The 18,547-nt window shown below is 32.7% G+C and overlaps 1 protein-coding gene and 1 long non-coding RNA gene across 2 annotated transcripts; one reads left to right on the top strand and one right to left on the bottom strand.

Moving 5' to 3' along the window:
• LOC18594856 (phosphoglycerate kinase, chloroplastic) lies at window positions 4,383–8,029 on the top strand. Its single transcript, XM_018125111.1, has 7 exons — window positions 4,383–4,939; window positions 5,474–5,551; window positions 5,650–5,910; window positions 6,095–6,412; window positions 6,598–6,756; window positions 7,134–7,339; window positions 7,819–8,029. Exons 1-7 carry the CDS (start codon window positions 4,499–4,501, stop codon window positions 7,829–7,831), a joined length of 1,476 nt encoding a protein of 491 aa, XP_017980600.1. The 5' UTR covers window positions 4,383–4,498; the 3' UTR covers window positions 7,832–8,029.
• On the bottom strand, window positions 7,884–12,141 carry LOC108662970. Its single transcript, XR_001928871.1, has 2 exons — window positions 12,099–12,141; window positions 7,884–8,235 (listed from the first exon to the last, which is right to left on the bottom strand). It is a non-coding gene; the product is annotated as an uncharacterized LOC108662970 (long non-coding RNA).

Here is an 18,547-nt window from a genome sequence, read left to right as displayed (position 1 = left end):
TTACATTTTAATGCAAGTTTTTTCAATTCAACATACAAGCAATCATACTCATCTTGAAGGTCATCATAAGAAATATCACAAGAGTTAGATATTACCTCAACTTCTTCTTCTTTTGCCATCAAGTAGAAATTTACTCTTTCTTCCAATTTTTCTCTTTCTTTCTCTAAGCTTGAAGAATCACTATCAGACCATGTTACTGCTACCATAGCTTTTTTTAGTTTCTTTACTTTCTTTAATGATTCTTCCTTGAGTAATGGACATTTGATTTAAAGTGTCTAGGTTTTTTACATTTAAAGCAAACCATTTCATCCCTTTTTCTAAGATCACCCTTGTGCTTGTTTTTTCGATAAGGACCTTGATCCTTCTTGTAATTTTTTCTTCCAATCCTTTTAACTTTTTGTCCCATGAGCTTTCTAAATCTTCTAGCCATCATGGCTAGCTCATCATCATCATCATCACTTGATAGATTTTCTAGTTCGTCCTCAAGTGTGCTAATTTTAGAGCAAGATTTTTCTTTTTCTCTTTGGCTTTCTTCTTTTCTTCCTTTTCTTCTTTTTTCGTTTCAAGTTCATGTGTGAGGAGTGAGCCATAGATTTCATCAAGAGTAATTCCATTAAGATCCTTAACCTCTCAAATGACAATGACTTTAGGTTTAAAGCTTTTTATGAGGCATCTAAGCAATCTCTTTACACACTAACTCATGTTTAAGGATGGTTTTACCAAGTTGATTAAGCTTGTTTGTAATGTTGGTAAACTTATCGAACATGATAGAGATTTTTTCACCCAGTTTCATTTTGAACATTTCATAATTATGGGTAAGTAAGGCAATTTTGGACTCCTTAACTTGTGGAGTCCCTTCATGAATGACTTTAAGTTTTTTTTAAATTTCCTTGGTTGTGGTATAGCCAAAGATTTTATTGAATTCATTGAGAGTGAATGCACAATGGAAGGTGTTAATAGCTTTAAAATTGGTTTGAACCTTTTTTACTTCGACTTCAGTCCACTCAACCCTTGGTTTAGGAAATCTCTCACTTGTGACAAAACTAAGTAAGGTGGGAATATAAGGTCCTCTTGTGATTACATCTCACATTTCATAATAAAGGGCTCTAATATATATAGATATTTCAGTGCTCCAATAAGCATAATTTGATCCATCAAATAGAATAGGCCTATTTGTTGATTGACCCTCAGCAACAACAAACTTTTGCAAAGCCATTTGGATCCCCCTTAAGGATGTTAAGCCTTAATTTTGAAGGTGTGGCTCTAATACCATTTATTGGTCCCGTTGGAGTGCTAGAGGAAGTGAAGTGGTGAATCGAACTAAAAATTTTAAGGTTAGCCTTTTAAGCTTGTAGAGCTCTTAATCAACTAGAAGAAGGAAGGTTTTAAAACTTACTAAAGTTAAAAGACACCAAGTAAGGAAGGGCATAAAGAAAAGGACAATATACAAGTATTTATAGTGGTTCGGTCCCTTTGACCTACATCCACTACCTTGATCTCCTAATCAAGGATTTTCAACCCAACTTCACTAAACTAATGGAATTAACAACTTCCACCAAGCTTTTGCAAGATGAGCTTCTAACCAACGCTCTAATCCCTTATAATAAGTTCTAAAGTGTTTCCCACACTCTAATTACCACTTAAAAAAATAGAGTAAACATGATCACACTTACTGATAAAAAAAGAATACAATCAAGCTCAAACACATTTATAAGATAGGAATGAAAAACAGTTGTGTAAGGATGGGTTTTTGGCTTTTTGCTCAAAATGTGATCTTGGTAGATTTTCTTTCCATTCTTTGATCATTGGAGCTTTTTTTTATACTTGGAGAGCCAGATTTTTCTGTTAGAGATAGTTTCTAGCCGTTTTAAGCATGTTTAATGCTATACTAGCTATTTTTTTATCTTTTAGCATTTAAATTCAAATAGTCAAATAGTGTTCCATTAACTGGTTAAAGGCAAGCTCTAACCGATTAAGCCTTCTCTGTCTTGTACTGTTTAGTAGCTCTATTCACTTTGTTAACCGACTAGAAGAACTGCAAACCAATAAAAAACATTCTATTTTCATTCTTGACCAACCAACAGTCTTCTTTTAATTGGTTATCCCTTCTTTTAACTGATTGAAGCTTCACTTTCATCAACCTTAGCTGATTAAAATCAACTTCAACCAATTAAACATTCTTTGAATTTGAATTTCTCCATTTTGGCTTCCTTCAGTGGTCAGCCTTATTTCAAATTTGGATTTTTGTGCTTAAAGGTACTGAAGGTCTTATGCTCTAACCGATTAGCCTCATTCCTTAACCGATTAGCATGTGTCTATCTTTATCTTTTAGCACCTTCTTCATTAGTTAAACCTAGTGCTAACTAATTAAGGCTTTCTGCCTTGCTTTTATATAGCGCCCAGTTATGCTTTAACTGGTTAAAGCGCCACCTTAATCAATTAATGAGATTCTGTTTTCACTAAATCTTTTCTTCTTTCACACTTTAACTAATTAAACCATCTTTTAAGTGAATTTTTCTTTAATAATCAATTTTATTAAGGAAATTAACTTTATCCTACACTTTTAAGTAATGAAGTTAGACACCAATAAGTAAGAAATGTTTTGTTATCATCAAAAACATATGGAGTCAACAATCTTGGCTTTGATACCAACTATCACGTGTTGTACTTTAGTTAAACCTCGTGCGACCTTAAACTCTAAAAATGACAGCTTAAGTAAGCCTAAAACTTATATAAAAGCAAAACATGCTAAAAAACAAGAAGACGAAAGAAAGCTTGGAGAAATGAAATGCTTTTATAGTTCTCCAGTGCGAGTACAAATGAAGAAAGGGGAAATTTATAAGCATGCCCCCGCTATTGAATCGGATCAAGATATAAAAAATGTGAGATTTGAATTTGGAAAGGCCTACTCAAATTCAAATAAAATTCTAATCAAATCTAACTAAATTTATTTACATTTGACTTAACAAATACATAGGTTTAAATAAGAATAATATCCTTTCAAACATGGGTTGGACATCCAATCGGGGCTGCTGGCCCATTGGGTTACTAGACTACCTGGACTACTTTGTCTATTTGGGCTACTTAGGCAATCTATGCTGTTGGCTTGCTAGCTATTTGGGCTACTTAGGCTGTTGGCTTGGGCTATTTGTTGCCCTGCCAAGGTTGTCTACTTGCTCACCAAAGATATATGGGTTGGGTGCATGCTTATGCAAGGCTTGCAAGTGGTCCAATAGCTTCCACACCCTGTTTGGCTCCTCCAACAGCTTTTAGAGTTGGTTTGTCACCTCATATGACTTGAACCCACAAGCCATGACAAAGGCTCTTAGCGAGATAGTAATTACTGGATACCTTTTGCAAAGAGGTATGTTGGCACCTTTCAAAAGAGCTCCTAACAAGTTAGTGAAGTTCTTTTTTAGGCTGTTAGCAATGTTTATTTTAATACGGCAAAAGTCATGGCCATTAAGACAACATTGCTAATATTCAACATCTCCTCTTGGAAAGGCTTGAATCCTTAGTAATAGAGTTTGATTGGTGTATCGCTCTATCATGGGTGAAGAATGCAACATCCAAACCTTGTCTAGTTGGAAGCTATTTGCTAAGATTAACAACTTAAAGAATTCTATCAAAAGTGTTGATTTGATTCATATCTCGAGAGAAGAAAATTCATTTGTTGATTCATTGACAAAACTTGGTATTGTCCAATTCAAATTCTACTATGCTTGGTGGTAACTGATTATGGAAAGAAACTCCGAAAGAGATGTGGATTTTTTTTTTGTATGAATATGTTGTTTAGTTTGTCTTTTTTCATTGTAATCTATGTTGTATTTAGATATGATATTAGGGTGCTAGGTATTTGAGTTTTGCTATGTACTATCTCATTGTAATGAGGTGAGTAAGTTTTAATGCTTTTTTATCAACCTAATTATCTTGATTGAGAAAATAATGAGTTTAGATTGATTAAAATAATTAAATAAAATATTTTTTAAATTTTAACATAAATAAGTAAGAATAAAAATAAAAAATATATAACATTTCCCATCAATTACTTGTTAATCTATTAATTCTATTATTTGACTTTACTATAGACCCTAAATTCCATAACTGGAAAAGGAAAATCCCTATGTATCAGGAAATTACAAATTTAAAGCAAGAAAAATGAAGAGGAAGTCGAGAACAAAGAAAGAAAGGGGAAAGTAGGAAGAGTCCAAAGAAAACCCCATGCATGGTAGACCGAAAGGAAAAGAGTGGGGAAATCTCAAAAGCATCGAACATCTTGAACCTCTCCTCAACGATAAGAGTTGAAGAGAGAAATCTCATTTCCCCACACTCACGTCCAATCATTTCCCCCTTCGCTCTTAACGTCCACATCTCACCACATTTACATAAACGCCCTCCGCCACCACTGCCTCTGTTACCACTCTGCCAACTCCACACAAAACAAGGCCTCGCTCTCGCACTTTCTCTTTGAGACGTTAAAAACAAAAGACACAGCACAATGGCTACCGCCACCACTTCCACCACTCTTTCCCTCCTCAAAACCACGGCCTCCTCCACCACCTCCTCCGCCACGCGCACTTCAGCATTCCTCATTCGCGTTTCCTCCACGCGTCACCACCACAAATCTGTCCCTCTCTGCCAGAGCCTAGGCTTCTCCGCCGCTGCTTCTGGGGACTCATTGCTTTCCCTCCATGTCTCCTCCAAAGTTCGATCTTTCAAGGGAAAAGGGTCAAGAGGGGTTGTTTCAATGGCGAAGAAGAGTGTTGGGGACTTGAGCGGAGCTGATTTGAAAGGGAAGAAAGTGTTCGTGAGGGCTGACTTCAATGTTCCTTTGGATGATAACCAGAACATTACAGATGACACCAGGGTTCGCGCTGCTATTCCTACCATCAAGCATTTGATTCAGAATGGAGCTAAAGTCATTCTCTCCAGCCACTTGGTAAGTTGATTTTTCTCTTGTCAATTAGCTTAATAAATATAATTCTTGTATTGTCGAGTTTCATGCCATTTAATGGCTAATTGGCTTAATTGAATCAATTATCACTGCTCAATGATATAGATGGATGAAAGTAAAAGTTTCAAGGTTTGGTTGAACCAAATTAAAGTTCAATGGCCTATGTACATATTTCAAAAAAGTTTGATGGCTAAGTTATGCTTATACTCTTCCAGGTTCAGTGAATCATAGTTTATTTAAGGGCTGTGGTTTCAGTTCAATTTTTTGTATACTTCTGATGCTATAGGGTTATTTTTGCTGAACACATGAACTTTTGCTTGGTAATGTGGGCATTTTTAACATGATATTGCAGCATCTGATTTGAACCAAGCATTATACTGGTCATGATAATGCATGTACCTTTAGTTTTCCACATAAACATGCAGGCTTTCATTCTCCTATGTGTAGCGCAATGGGTATTTAAGACTTTGGACTTGAGCTATAAGAACTGACCTAACATGTTGTTTCTTGAATTTTCAGGGGCGACCAAAGGGTGTTACTCCAAAATTCAGCTTGGCTCCTCTTGTATCCCGTCTCTCTGAACTACTTGGCATTCAGGTACATACAATTTTTGTGTAAACAAAAGCCTGAAACCTTTTCCTATTAAGATATGTACTGCATCTGATAGATGACTATAATACCCATTACCTGAACAGGTTGTTAAGGCTGATGACTGCATTGGTCCAGAAGTAGAAAAGCTAGTTGCTTCACTTCCTGAAGGTGGTGTTCTTCTTCTTGAGAATGTTAGATTTTACAAGGAAGAGGAAAAGAATGAACCTGAATTTGCAAAGAAACTTGCCTCCTTAGCTGATCTCTATGTTAATGATGCATTTGGGACAGCACACCGAGCCCATGCATCAACTGAGGGTGTTACAAAATTCTTGAAGCCATCAGTTGCTGGTTTCCTATTACAGAAGGTAGGATTCAGGCATTCTAAACCTGATTAAGTTGTTAACAAAATTTTAATTAATTTTCAATTACTGTGTTCAAATAGATATGTTTTCAAGTAAACTTATTAGACATTGAATTAAAACTACTACTACTCTTTTGTTATGTTTTAACTTTTTGCTTATATTCTTTGCTTTTCCTATCTTATTTCAGGAACTGGACTACCTTGTCGGTGCAGTTTCAAGCCCAAAGAGGCCATTTGCTGCCATTGTGGGTGGTTCAAAGGTCTCTTCCAAGATTGGTGTCATCGAATCACTCCTCGAGAAATGTGACATTCTCCTTCTTGGTGGGGGTATGATTTTCACATTTTACAAGGCACAAGGTCTATCTGTGGGTTCATCCCTGGTAGAGGAGGATAAGCTTGACCTCGCAACATTACTCCTTGCAAAGGCCAAGGCAAAAGGAGTGTCTCTTTTGTTACCCACTGATGTGGTTATTGCAGACAAGTTCGCCCCTGATGCAAACAGCCAGGTTCGTTTCTACTTTCCAGCCCCCTGCAAAGTTTGCAATGCAATCTATGCAAAACCAAGCCCAAGTAATCAATCATAATGGTTTGGATCTGTGATTGGAAATTAACAGTTCTTATATTACCTTTTATCCCCTTGTCTTTTAGTACTCTATGAGCAAGGAATGAAAATAAATTTTTCTTCTTACAGGTTGTGCCAGCATCTGCCATCCCTGATGGCTGGATGGGATTGGATATTGGACCAGACTCTATTAAGACATTCAATGAAGCATTGGATACTACCCAAACCATCATCTGGAATGGACCGATGGGAGTGTTTGAATTTGACAAGTTTGCTACTGGGACGGAGGTATGCTTGAATTTCTTGACTATGGCTTTAACACTTTTTTTGAAAGGCAACTATGGCTTTAACACTTGATGGTTTCTGCAGCCATAGAATTGAAGTACCCCTTTGGTACTATTTGGATACAGTTATAAGTTTATATCCACTTACTTTCCAGGCAAAACTAGCTGAAGCATTGCCTTCCTCCAATTATCTATGTAAATTATAAAATTTCATTTGCAAATAGTGGTTTAAGATTCACACTTAGAAGTTGCCAACCTTTAATGAATATGCTTCCAATTCCTCTCAGTCTCTAGGGGAATGGCAAATTTATGAGATGACTACTTTCATTGTTTTGTTCTTTGCATAAGTGGATGGGAATTCAGCTTGCTTTCTGCTTGTAGGCTATTGCAAAGAAGCTAGCAGACCTCAGTGGCAAGGGAGTGACAACAATCATTGGAGGTGGAGACTCTGTTGCTGCTGTGGAAAAAGTCGGTGTTGCTAGTGTGATGAGCCACATATCAACTGGTGGTGGTGCCAGTTTAGAATTGTTGGAAGGGAAAGAGCTTCCAGGTGTTGTTGCTCTGGATGAGGCTACCCCAGTTACTGTGTAAGATCAAATCAATTTTTTTCCATCCTCACTGTTTAGTTATTTTTCCGGTTTTGTAATCGAGAAATGAATGTTTTAGGAAGAAATGAGTTCATGTTGTAAATGTACACATTACTTCAATAGAAGGGCCCAATTCTTCCTCTTCCTTTCTTGCTCCTTTGCCAAAGTTACTAGAAGAGTGTTTAGAGTGGGCAAGCAGAACCTTGTGAACTATTTCGAATAAATCGGTTCATTTTATCAAAGCCATTTTCTTGCATTATGCTTATATTGTTCTGAAAGTATCACAAGATATCCTTCCTATATAATTCTCTTCTGTCAGTATCATAATATGCCTCCTTCTTTCCCTTTCATTTCTTTTTTTAACTCTTTGTGTTACACACCACGAAGAAGCATGATTCATGCTTTCGCATGTTTTCCTCCATGAAGATACTGGAACTTTCATCTCAAAGACTTACAATTTGAAATTGATCTCATTGTAGTGCCAAACTGTGACGTGAACAGGTCCGCAACATGAAGAATGGGATGATTGCCTTGTTTGTTGTTACTTGTCTTAGTTTGACTTGTTATAAAATAACCAAAATTTTTAATCAAGGAGTGTATGAGTAGGTGTTGTAAGCATGAAAATATTACTGAATACAAATATATTTATTTTCATCAACTGAATGTATAGGCGGAGAAAGTATTCCATTACAGTTACAGAAAATATTTCGGGTGGAGCACTGTCTAACTAATGGTGCAAGTTTCAGAGGAATGAGAAGCATGTATCAAATACAGGCGGTCCATTTGGGCTGCCTGGAGATTTTGCTTGTCCAAATTGGACTTTGTCTGGTTTCAGCTGCGTCTGCTTTGCTTTTCTGTCTCTTTCCATGCCAATAACTTTGGTGGTTTTATTTCAACTGTAGAAAGAGATAGACAGAGCAAATGTGATCACAAATCTCTCTTCAAAAATTGAAGCCACAGAAAAAAAAAACTTGTAACCACCCGCTTTTGTTCTGGTCGAGTCATATTGACTGCATTGCATACTCATGAGAAGCCCACCTGAAATGTCCCCAGCATATCCTTGTTTGTCGCCATCATTTTCCACCAAAATATCGTTCATTTGTGGGTATTATTTAAAACAAAAAGACTTGGCATTTGAAACTACCCAATTCCCTGCTGCTGAATTCAATAGGGCATCTATACTAACTTAGAGTCTATTAATCTGTCAAAAAGGGTAATCACGAGATCGTAAGCCCCGTTCTGTTAGTCCACGAGGGACCAAGTGAATAACTGTGCACATTGGCAAATTTTACTTCGGCCGAAGAGGGCAAAGGGCTCCACACTTGTCTCAGCCCCCTTTGCACGGGGCAAAGTAGACCCTTCGACTCGAAGATAACTCGTTACCGAGCCTGCATCTCTGCAGACATGGGCCCGGGGACTTTCCTGGGTCTGGCCGCGCCTTAAGAATCGACCATGACCCATTCACTCCGTCTCGTGATTAATTACGGGGGTCATCTGGAAGCTTGTATATATTAAGGTTAGGCGGCACTTCTGGTTGGGTGATGTGGGATAATCGGAACCGCTCAGCTGGCTTAAATAAATTTCCAACGCTCTTTTTTGCTCTCTTTTTGGAAGGAAGGAATTTTTATTGCTTATAATTACAGCCTTTTAGGCCAACAAAATTGAATGAATTCTTTCCTTAAAAGTTACAACAATTGAAAATCTAATTCACATTGCCTTGTAATTTTATCAAAGACGTTGAGTTAATAGACATACAAACTAACAATGATAGTCTAAATGGCATCTATTAAGCATTATGGTATCCAATAAGATAATTTTCTTTTATTGAGTCTGTGTTTTACTCCCTCTTCTCCACTTTATAACAACATACTACCTCTCCATAAGACTAGTTAAATGGGGAAGCCAGATTTAAAATTAGATTTTTGAACAAGAACACATATTTATGTTATTGAATCAGGGTTAAATATTCAAATAAATCCCTGAATTATATCAAAAAATTAAACCCTTATTTTTTTATTACATTCAATTCAACCTTTTAATTTTTATTTTAGATTAAATAAGCTCCCTCAGTTAGTCAGTAGTGGTGTAAATTATCAAAAAAAAAAAGGAACATTTATTCATCAAGTCATTAATATAAAAAAATTAACATTATCTCATCAAGTCATTAATACATTATATATAGTTGAATAATAAGTTATTATATTTAATTACTAATACAGATTATTAAACTATAGTATACTAATATTTTTTTAATTGGGGAAAGGAGATTCAAACCTTATTCTTTAGATAAGAGATTATGCACCAATCAATGAGTCAAATGCTTAAATGCAACTATATTATACTAATATTAATATAAGTTAATTTAGTAATATAAGTTATACTATAATAATGTTAATATATTAATATATAGAATATTAATAACTTATTATATTAAACTATTGTGTACTAATATTAATAATTTAATATAACTTTTAAAAAATAATTTAATAATAACTTACTAAAAATAATTTATCAATAATATTAATGTCGAAATAAAATGTATTTTATTTTTTATTCTTTGATGCTTGATGATTAATAGAAAAATGTGTGAGAAAACAAGTAAGTTCACACTTTTATGCCATATGATAAGTTGACGAATAGTGTGTTTATTTTTTTTTTCCCATCATGCCCCATGATTAAGTTTTTAACCTTGATTTAGGGTTTTTTTTTGAAAATTTAGTAAATTATCCAACAAGGTAGAAAATAAAATCCATAATTTTCATAGTCGATTGATGCTATTGAAAACAAAATTCCATTAAAAAGATGTAATAAGTTGCTGTTAACTTTGTAGTATTCAAATCATCTTTATGTTTTGAAATGACAAAAAAAATGATCCAAATTCATCTAAGATTTGAAGTATCAAAGTTTTCAAATTCCCAAACAATGTCAAATGAGTTTGAAAAAGAAAAGAAATGAAAAAGGTTTTAAAAAACACATTCTAGCCCAAATCTATCGACATATGTTTTTCATGTATCAATATTTTTAGATAAGTATCGATAGATTTCAAAATTTATCAATACATGTTCTTCAACAAAGTCAAAATTCAAAAAGTCAAACCCATTCTATCGATACATTTTCAAATGTATCGATAGAATTGAGACAAATTGCTCACTAACTCAAAAGTATTGATACATCTCACACATGTATTGATACATTTTCAATAGAAAGGTTTATTGTCTCAAAAGAATTGAGACATAGACAAATGTATCGATACATTTTAAGCATGTCACGACCCGGTACTCTTCTCCAGCCCGTGACAACCGCCGCGGTATCCCGATCGACACTCATGATCCGGAATGTCAACCGGAACCCCGCAAAGCTTTAATATCAGTTTTCGCACCTCCCCTGTGAGCAACAGTTGTTAAGTATCATGTTTTGACAGATTATAAACTATTTCCAAATCAAAACAATAGAAAAATAATTTTTTTCTCACAAGGGCATTTTGGTCATTTTTCTTTAAAAATCTCGAAACCAGCTAAAAATGTAGTATGCGAGTATAAAACACATAATTCATAATCAAAAATAAGTTTATACGTCTAAAACATTCATTTAAAATGAAATTATGACTATTTGAATATAATAAAAATATTTAATAAAATATTCTATTTTCTTATAAAACAATATTTATAGAGTTACCGGTAAATAATTTTTATAGCGTAAAAGCTAAATAAATTCATACATATTGTAATACAGATAACCAAAGCATAAAATTTAATTTACAGTGACACGTGGGCTCACGAAAGATCAAAAGTATCAAAAGCGGTAAACCTACAGTTTTTGAGGATACAAGTCCAACTGTAGCCCTCAACAAAGTGAGCTATCTACCAACTATCCTGAGCCTAAAATGGGTGGAAAGGAGGGTGGTGAGATTATATAATCTCAGTGAGTAAACAAATACTATCTAAAATATCTAAAGCTGAGTAAATGGAGACAGATAAAATAGTTTAACATACTGTAATTCATCACCTTTCAGCTCATTTCAACCAAATAAAATCAATTCATATAAATCAAGTAATCAACATGGCTTATGAATTTCTGAAAAGTTTGGCTCGTGCCAAAATCATTATCATACTCAGTTATCAGGGATACGTTGACCGAGGGCTATCCCAACCGAGTCCACCAAGGCTATTAAAAAGTTATGTACGCATAAATCATGTTTTTATTTTGAAAACATAGTCATTCATTGGCGTTGGCTGAATTCACCCTCATATGGTAGTTTGGCGTGAAGTGAACTCTAAAATATTAACCTCAAGAGTTATCTATCTGCGCTTCTCATACTGAGGTAAGAATATAATAGGGTTACCATGCCCCTTTAATAGGCTGGTCCACGGAACCCGTCCACTGTAGCGACTAATATATAACCCACCAATTCAATAAAATTTGCAATAGTATGACATGACAATTATTTTATTTTACAGCCTCTCAAGACAGATCAACAGTTCATACATTTTCAGCACATTTACCAAATCCAACCATTCATGCCAATATTATCATAAGCCATTCAATTCAAACCATGATTTATAACACAGCAATTAGCCTTCAATTACTCCATTTTCAAAACCATCATTCAATTTCAAAACAATTTTATAAAATCATTTCATTTAATCACATTTTTGCTTATAAAACATAAAGATTTACCATTTAAACTCATTTTCCATAAAATCACAAAATCGGATAAAAACATACTTTAGATAATCAAGATGATGATAAGGTTACTCACTGTAATGGAAATCGAATTTCGAGTACTCCGATTCTTGATCCTCGGGTACTATCTCTTTACTTTTGCCAAAAAGCTCACCACCTATATACAATACACGACACATAATTCAATATACTGTGTCATGCCATTATAAATCTATTTCAGGCTCTTTACTAATGCATGAAATGAGATGTGAAACGCTCAGGTAACTATCTAAATACGGTGTTCAATATAAATTCAATTATGTACTTAAATAAAATGGTATTGGTTTAATTCGATCTATCACCCGATTAATTGGCCAATATGTCCAATTTAACTCCAATTAACTCTATTTTTCTTCCAATTCCCCAAACCATCAAACACAAGTCAAATAGCATAAAATTTAGCAAAATCATCCTCACATTTCTTCTTGAGAATTTCGGCCATGGTGAGTGCATCAACACTATGATTTTTCCTACTTGATTTTCTCACCATAATTCATCATTTCCTAACCAATTCACTTGAAATAAAATCAAATCCACCATCAACACTCTACAAGGAAGATTCGGCCAATGATGAACTCATGAGGAATATGTGAATTTCAAGCTTAATTCTTACACTTAACACCATAAACAATTAAAAACATTCATATATCTTAAAAATCTATCTAAATCATCATCAAATTCTCTCTCCTAGGGTTTGATCAGCACACTATCCTTGATGATATCTTGTGATTCAACCATGGAAAATGCAAAAGAATGTATGGGAAAGGTAGATCACAAGTCAAAATCAAGAAATTTTACCTTTGATTGCTTGATTACTTGAAATCCACCAATTTTCTCTTGAATTTTCACCCTAGGGTTCTTGTTCTTTCTTTTCTTCCTTTGTTCTTGCTTTGGCCGGCCATAATAAAGAATAGGCTGATTTTGTGCTAATTTATAAGGAAAATAATAAAGAAATAAAGCTTGACACTGGTCACTTTACAATTGGTCCATTTTTAAATTCTTAACTATTAAGTGTTCTTTCTCCACCACATAAAATCCTTCAATTATCCATGATAATAATGGGTAAAATCCATGTGCTGGAAAAGTGTTGGGTGGTGTAAAATTACAATTTTGCCCCTGGGGTGGCCAAATGACTATTTTACCCTTATGCTCTGAAAAATGCTAGAATTAAAATTCTTCACTTCTCAAACTCAAATTATATTCCAAATGATCAATCTTAGTCAAATATTTCATCCAACACTCACATCTTAACCTCGGGTGGCAAAATGACCATTTTGCCTCTAGGTCATGAAAATTTCAATTTGACTCCAAATTGGTCCTTGAACTCTGAATCACCATTTTAAGTCATTTTGGGGTTTTAAAAATCTTGATATCATCTTAAAATCTCTATTTGGGCTAGTTCGAGGCTTAATTCAACTTAATTGTACCATTTGGCACATTGTCGTCCTTTAACGATTTTCGAGGTACCCAAGTAAACAAACATGCATTCTTATATAAGAATGGCATAATAAACATATTGTAGAGTCGGGCTTAACAAAGCAGAACATCAAGACCCTTACAGGCAAGTTCAAATGTATCGATACATCTCCGTGGGAATTCAAAAATAAAAGGTAATGTATCAATACATCCACATATGTATCGATACAATATGACCGTTGAAGCCTTGAATGAAGAAAAGAACAACTATTTTCATAATAAGTGCACTCCCAACTATCCTTGAAACTTCAACAACTATAAATACAGGCTTCTTCAAGATTTATGGAGGTTAGAAGACTTGAAAACACATATCAAGAGAGAAGAATCAATCAAGAATTCATTCAAAACCCATTGTACTCTTCTTGATTTCTTAAAGTCCTCTAGTCAAGCATTTATTGAACTTTCATCTCTTCATTAAACACTGTCAAATTCTCTATCCAGCCTTTAAGAGGCATATTAGCTACACCTATATTCCTCTTATTGTATTTACTTAAGTGGTTATACCTTAACCAATAGAAAAGGTAAAGTGGTTGTGCTTTAACCATAAAAAGGCATTATATTGAAAGGTTATACTTGATCCATAAAATGCATTATATTGAACTTTAATCAAATAGTGGATTGTAAACTTTTTAGTGAATCTAAAAGAGAGGATGTAGGCAAAGAAGCCTAACTTCTATAAATACTTGTGTCAATTTTTCTACTCTTACTTTTACTTGAAATTTAAATTTTTTTCATTGATTAAGAGGTCAATTAATATGTTTATCTTCAAATTGAGCATTTGAATTAAAAAGGGAACTTTACCTTCTTAAAAATTAAAAGGTTTTTCAAAATTTTCAAAACTATCCAATTCACCTCTCTCTTAAATTTATTCATATTGAGCTTATTAATCTAACAATTCCAGAACCAATTTGTGGAGAAGAAGTAAGTTGTTCTTTTTCTAAATTTTTGTATATTAGTTGTAACTGAAACCTAAGGTAAGTTCCATTACGATTTGCCACCAGATTGATTCTTGCCATTTTGATTCATTCAGCATGTCAATTTTTTGCTTGCCAACTTTCTTTGCTCTGCTCACAAACTAGGTTTCACCCATCAGAATCTTAACCCCCCAAATTGCCACAATTGCAATGTAAACCTTTATTTCTCAAGAGGACTGATACGCCCAAGAAAAATTACAGTTCCATGAGAAACACTTTTGTTAATAATTTTTGTCTTCAATCTCTACCAAAAACTAAGGAATGAAAAATGAGTATCTTTATGCACAATTTTGGTGGGAATAATTGTTTTCTTAGTGGTGTTAGCAATAAAGCCTTGTAAGATTCACCAAGTTGGTATTATGAAATAGGAATTAATTATTTTGGCAAATTTCTGCCATCAGTTTCATCACCAAGGTAGAATTAATAGTAGTAACAGAAGTTTCATTTTTTATCAAGAAAGAGAATAGCATCCAACATTTTAAAAAAATTTTATTTTGGTTAAATTATATAATTAGTCCATGTACTTTGATAAAGTGGTGGAATTAATTTTTATACAATAATTTATAAAAATCAAGTCCTTGTATTTTGTAAAATTGACAATGTCAATCCAATTGTTAATAGTATTAATTTTTTTATTATTTATGCTGACATGGTATTTTTCACTGAAGTGATGTTGAATATGATGATTAATTAATGATAACGTGACATTTTTTTATATATTTCACAATATTGTTTTCACTGCTTTAAATTATGGAGCACAAAAATTATATTTTTCTTTGTTTCACAACACTCTTTCTTTAAATTCTAAAAATCTATACGTATTTTTTATTTTTTATCTTTTCTAATCATGTTTAAGACCATTAGTTCACATTGGATAATTTCATGTCCTCACTTATAAAATCCATGACAGTACTTGTTCACATCATATCGACATTATTATTTCATTACTTTTGAAATATCATATCATCATTATCATGTCATCATATTCAATTTTACATTAATAAGAAAATGCCAAATCTACACAATCAAACACCATATTAATAGATAACAGAAAATTTTTAACATATTAGACCGACATTGTCACTTTTGGAAAGTATAAAAACTCAAATTTTATAAATTAGTGTATAGAGATTAAATCCACTATTTTGATAGAGCATAAGGACTAATTACCTAATTTGACCTTTTATTTTTTTTTACCTAACATGATTTTTTTTGTTTCTAAAATGATTTAGTAAGTTTTGGGTTTAAATTCGGAATTAGATAATTTAGTTTGTTTAGGTACAAAATGATTGTTCTATTAAATTAAGGAAGAAGAGCAATTAGCTTTTTTTTTTTTTCAAATCACTAAGCCAATAATTTTATGCTATATGGCTGGGCAAAAAAGGAAAAGAACCATTCATATTCAACAACATTTAATGCCACGTGATAGTGATGTCATCAAAATGATACGTTAATCTACTATGTAGTAGATAATGTGACTTAAAAGTGCCAACTTAACAATTGACGAATGTAAGTTAGTCAACAACTAGTCAGATGGATTTATTTGACTCAAAATAAAAGTTTAAGGATTTAATTGAGCGTAATAAAAAGATCGAAACTTAATTGACTTTTTTGATATAGTTCAAGAACTTATTTAGGTATTTAATCTTGGATCAAGTACTTGAGTGCACTTAAAAGAATGTTAAGTGATTTATTTTAATTAAGGCTCTCAATATCGTATTAACTTGCGCTTTGCCCACTTATAATTTTAGAAAATATTTGAAATAAAATTTTAAGTAAGGAATAATTATAGTTAGTGGCCGTTGTTTTTCTTTCTCAATACTTAGTATCCGTTGTTATTAATTTAATCTATTAAGATATAAAACTATGGTTGGATTCATGCATGTTGGTTTTGATTGACTTATTCGTGTTGACTTAATGGAATCTATTTAATGGAACAAGAATATCCAATCATTAAATATGAGTTCTATCATAAGAATCATCCCTCTTCTATCAAGTAAAAATATATATATATATATATCACACAATTATAATATATGAAATTTTTATATTTGAATGATGATAATTAAAAATGTATTAAAAAATAATAGATGGAAGCAAGATCCATGCCCTTACAATTTTATTTAAAGATATCTATTTACTAATATGTTTACTTACTTGATTGCCATTATACCAACTTTAATAAGCATATATAATCTTTAATTAGTTTAAATTTAATTGTAATATACAAATTTCTCATTCTTATTAAATAATGACGCATATTCTCTTTGGACCAATAAATTGTTTAATAAAATTTAGAACTTCGCATATTAATTATCCAATATAGACATTGGATTCTTAGAACGAAAACTTCCTTTTAAAAGAAAAAATATATATACATGACATGATGACCTAAACATTTTAGGTTTTAATAGAGAAAATAAAGTATCATATGGACTCTTTCTAGCTATGGAAAGGTAGGGTTACTCCCCGAGAGGTCAACCTTATGCATAGTTCTTTAGGCCCTTGTCTCTTTTGAACTCCATCCGATTTATTTTTTAAATAAATGTTATATTTTATTAAAATTTAATTTTAAAATATATTTAAAAATTATAATATTAATGTAAAGAGAATATTTTATACGATCAATTAGTTTTACATGCATACTCTTTTTATCTGTGGTCACGTAACTTATTCAGGTTCAATCAAGAAAACGGATAAAATAATAATTAAATGGTCAAATCTATCGAATTTAGACTCAATTTTTAAAAATGAGAGCTTTGGCAAATCCAATTCGACTTATAAATACTTTTAATTTTTTCTAATACCATCGATATTTAAAGTCTTAATTTGTAACAAAGGTAAGAGATTTACCTTTAAAAAAAATTAAGGTAGGAGACTTAAGGTATTAGTGACTACATAGTGTGCATCCATAATATCGGTATAAAAAATCTCTATATTGATCTTTTAATGTTCGAAAAAGTTAAAAAGAAGATACAACTACCAAAAAAGTAAGAAACTAAAATAACCCAATTTTGCACCCGAATACTTGACTCATTGGTTGGTGCATAATTCCCCTACCTAAAGAGTAAGGTTCAAATCTCTCCTTTCTCAATTATAAAAAATAACTCAATTTTAAGTCAACGATTGTTAACAATTGTCTAACATTAAAAAATCAATATTAATTGATTTTACAATTAAACAAATTTTTTTGAAATATGCAATTAAGATGCAAAAACGTGTCATCGACTAAGACTCATTAACACTAACATAAATATTAACAAAATGATCATTTTGTTATAACAATAATAAATTACTTTTTAGAATATCAAAGATTAAAACGATATACATCATAAATTATTGAGATTACAAAAATTGAAACAAGTGGAAAACTATGCATTTATTATTACTATAAATAATTATAAAAGTTGCTATAATGTCCAGATAAAAATCCATAACTTGTGTTTGAACGCTGTAATGTCAAACCCTGTTCTATAAAATAATTACGACGTCATTTACATGCTCAATAGAATGGTTACATATTTAGGAAGTTTGAGAAAATCGTTGAAAGACGATATTGCCCCTAATGGTATCATTAAGTCGATTAAGCCTCAACTAGTTCAAATAGGAATTTTAAGGTGAAATTAAGAGTGTCACAGTTCAGGGATGACTCAAAATGGTAATTCGGAGTTCGAGGATCAATTTGGAGTCAAACCGAAATTTTCACTATTCAAGGGCAAAATGGTCATTTGCCACTTGGGGACAAAATAGAAATTTTTAGAAAAGATTTTTTTTGGTCCATTTGACTTATTGGAGTATGATTTGAAGTTTAGAAGTAAAACATTTTAATTTCGGTATAATTTGGAGTATAAGGGTAAAATGGTAATTTTACCACCTCGGGGGCAAATCGGTAAATTTTCACCTCGGCACTTGTCAAGACCAAGGGATTTTATTCATCATGGAAATGGATAAACATGAGAAATGTGTGGTGGAGAATTAAAGAATTAAAAGTCAAATATTTAAAATTTGAACCAATAAGGAAATGCCATGTGTCATG

This window comes from Theobroma cacao, chromosome 7 (assembly GCF_000208745.1).
Source record: "Theobroma cacao cultivar B97-61/B2 chromosome 7, Criollo_cocoa_genome_V2, whole genome shotgun sequence".
Classification (NCBI taxonomy): domain Eukaryota; kingdom Viridiplantae; phylum Streptophyta; class Magnoliopsida; order Malvales; family Malvaceae; genus Theobroma; species Theobroma cacao.
Note: the sequence above shows the minus strand (reverse complement) of the source record. Positions and strands in the feature narration are given on the sequence as shown.

Coding starts and splice junctions, on each gene's coding strand:
- LOC18594856 (XM_018125111.1), top strand. CDS start 4,499: ATGGCTACCGCCACCACTTCCACCACTCTTTCCCTCCTCAAAACCACG. Junction 4,940..5,473: donor TCATTCTCTCCAGCCACTTG/GTAAGTTGATTT, acceptor TTGAATTTTCAG/GGGCGACCAAAGGGTGTTAC. Junction 5,911..6,094: donor CTGGTTTCCTATTACAGAAG/GTAGGATTCAGG, acceptor ATCTTATTTCAG/GAACTGGACTACCTTGTCGG.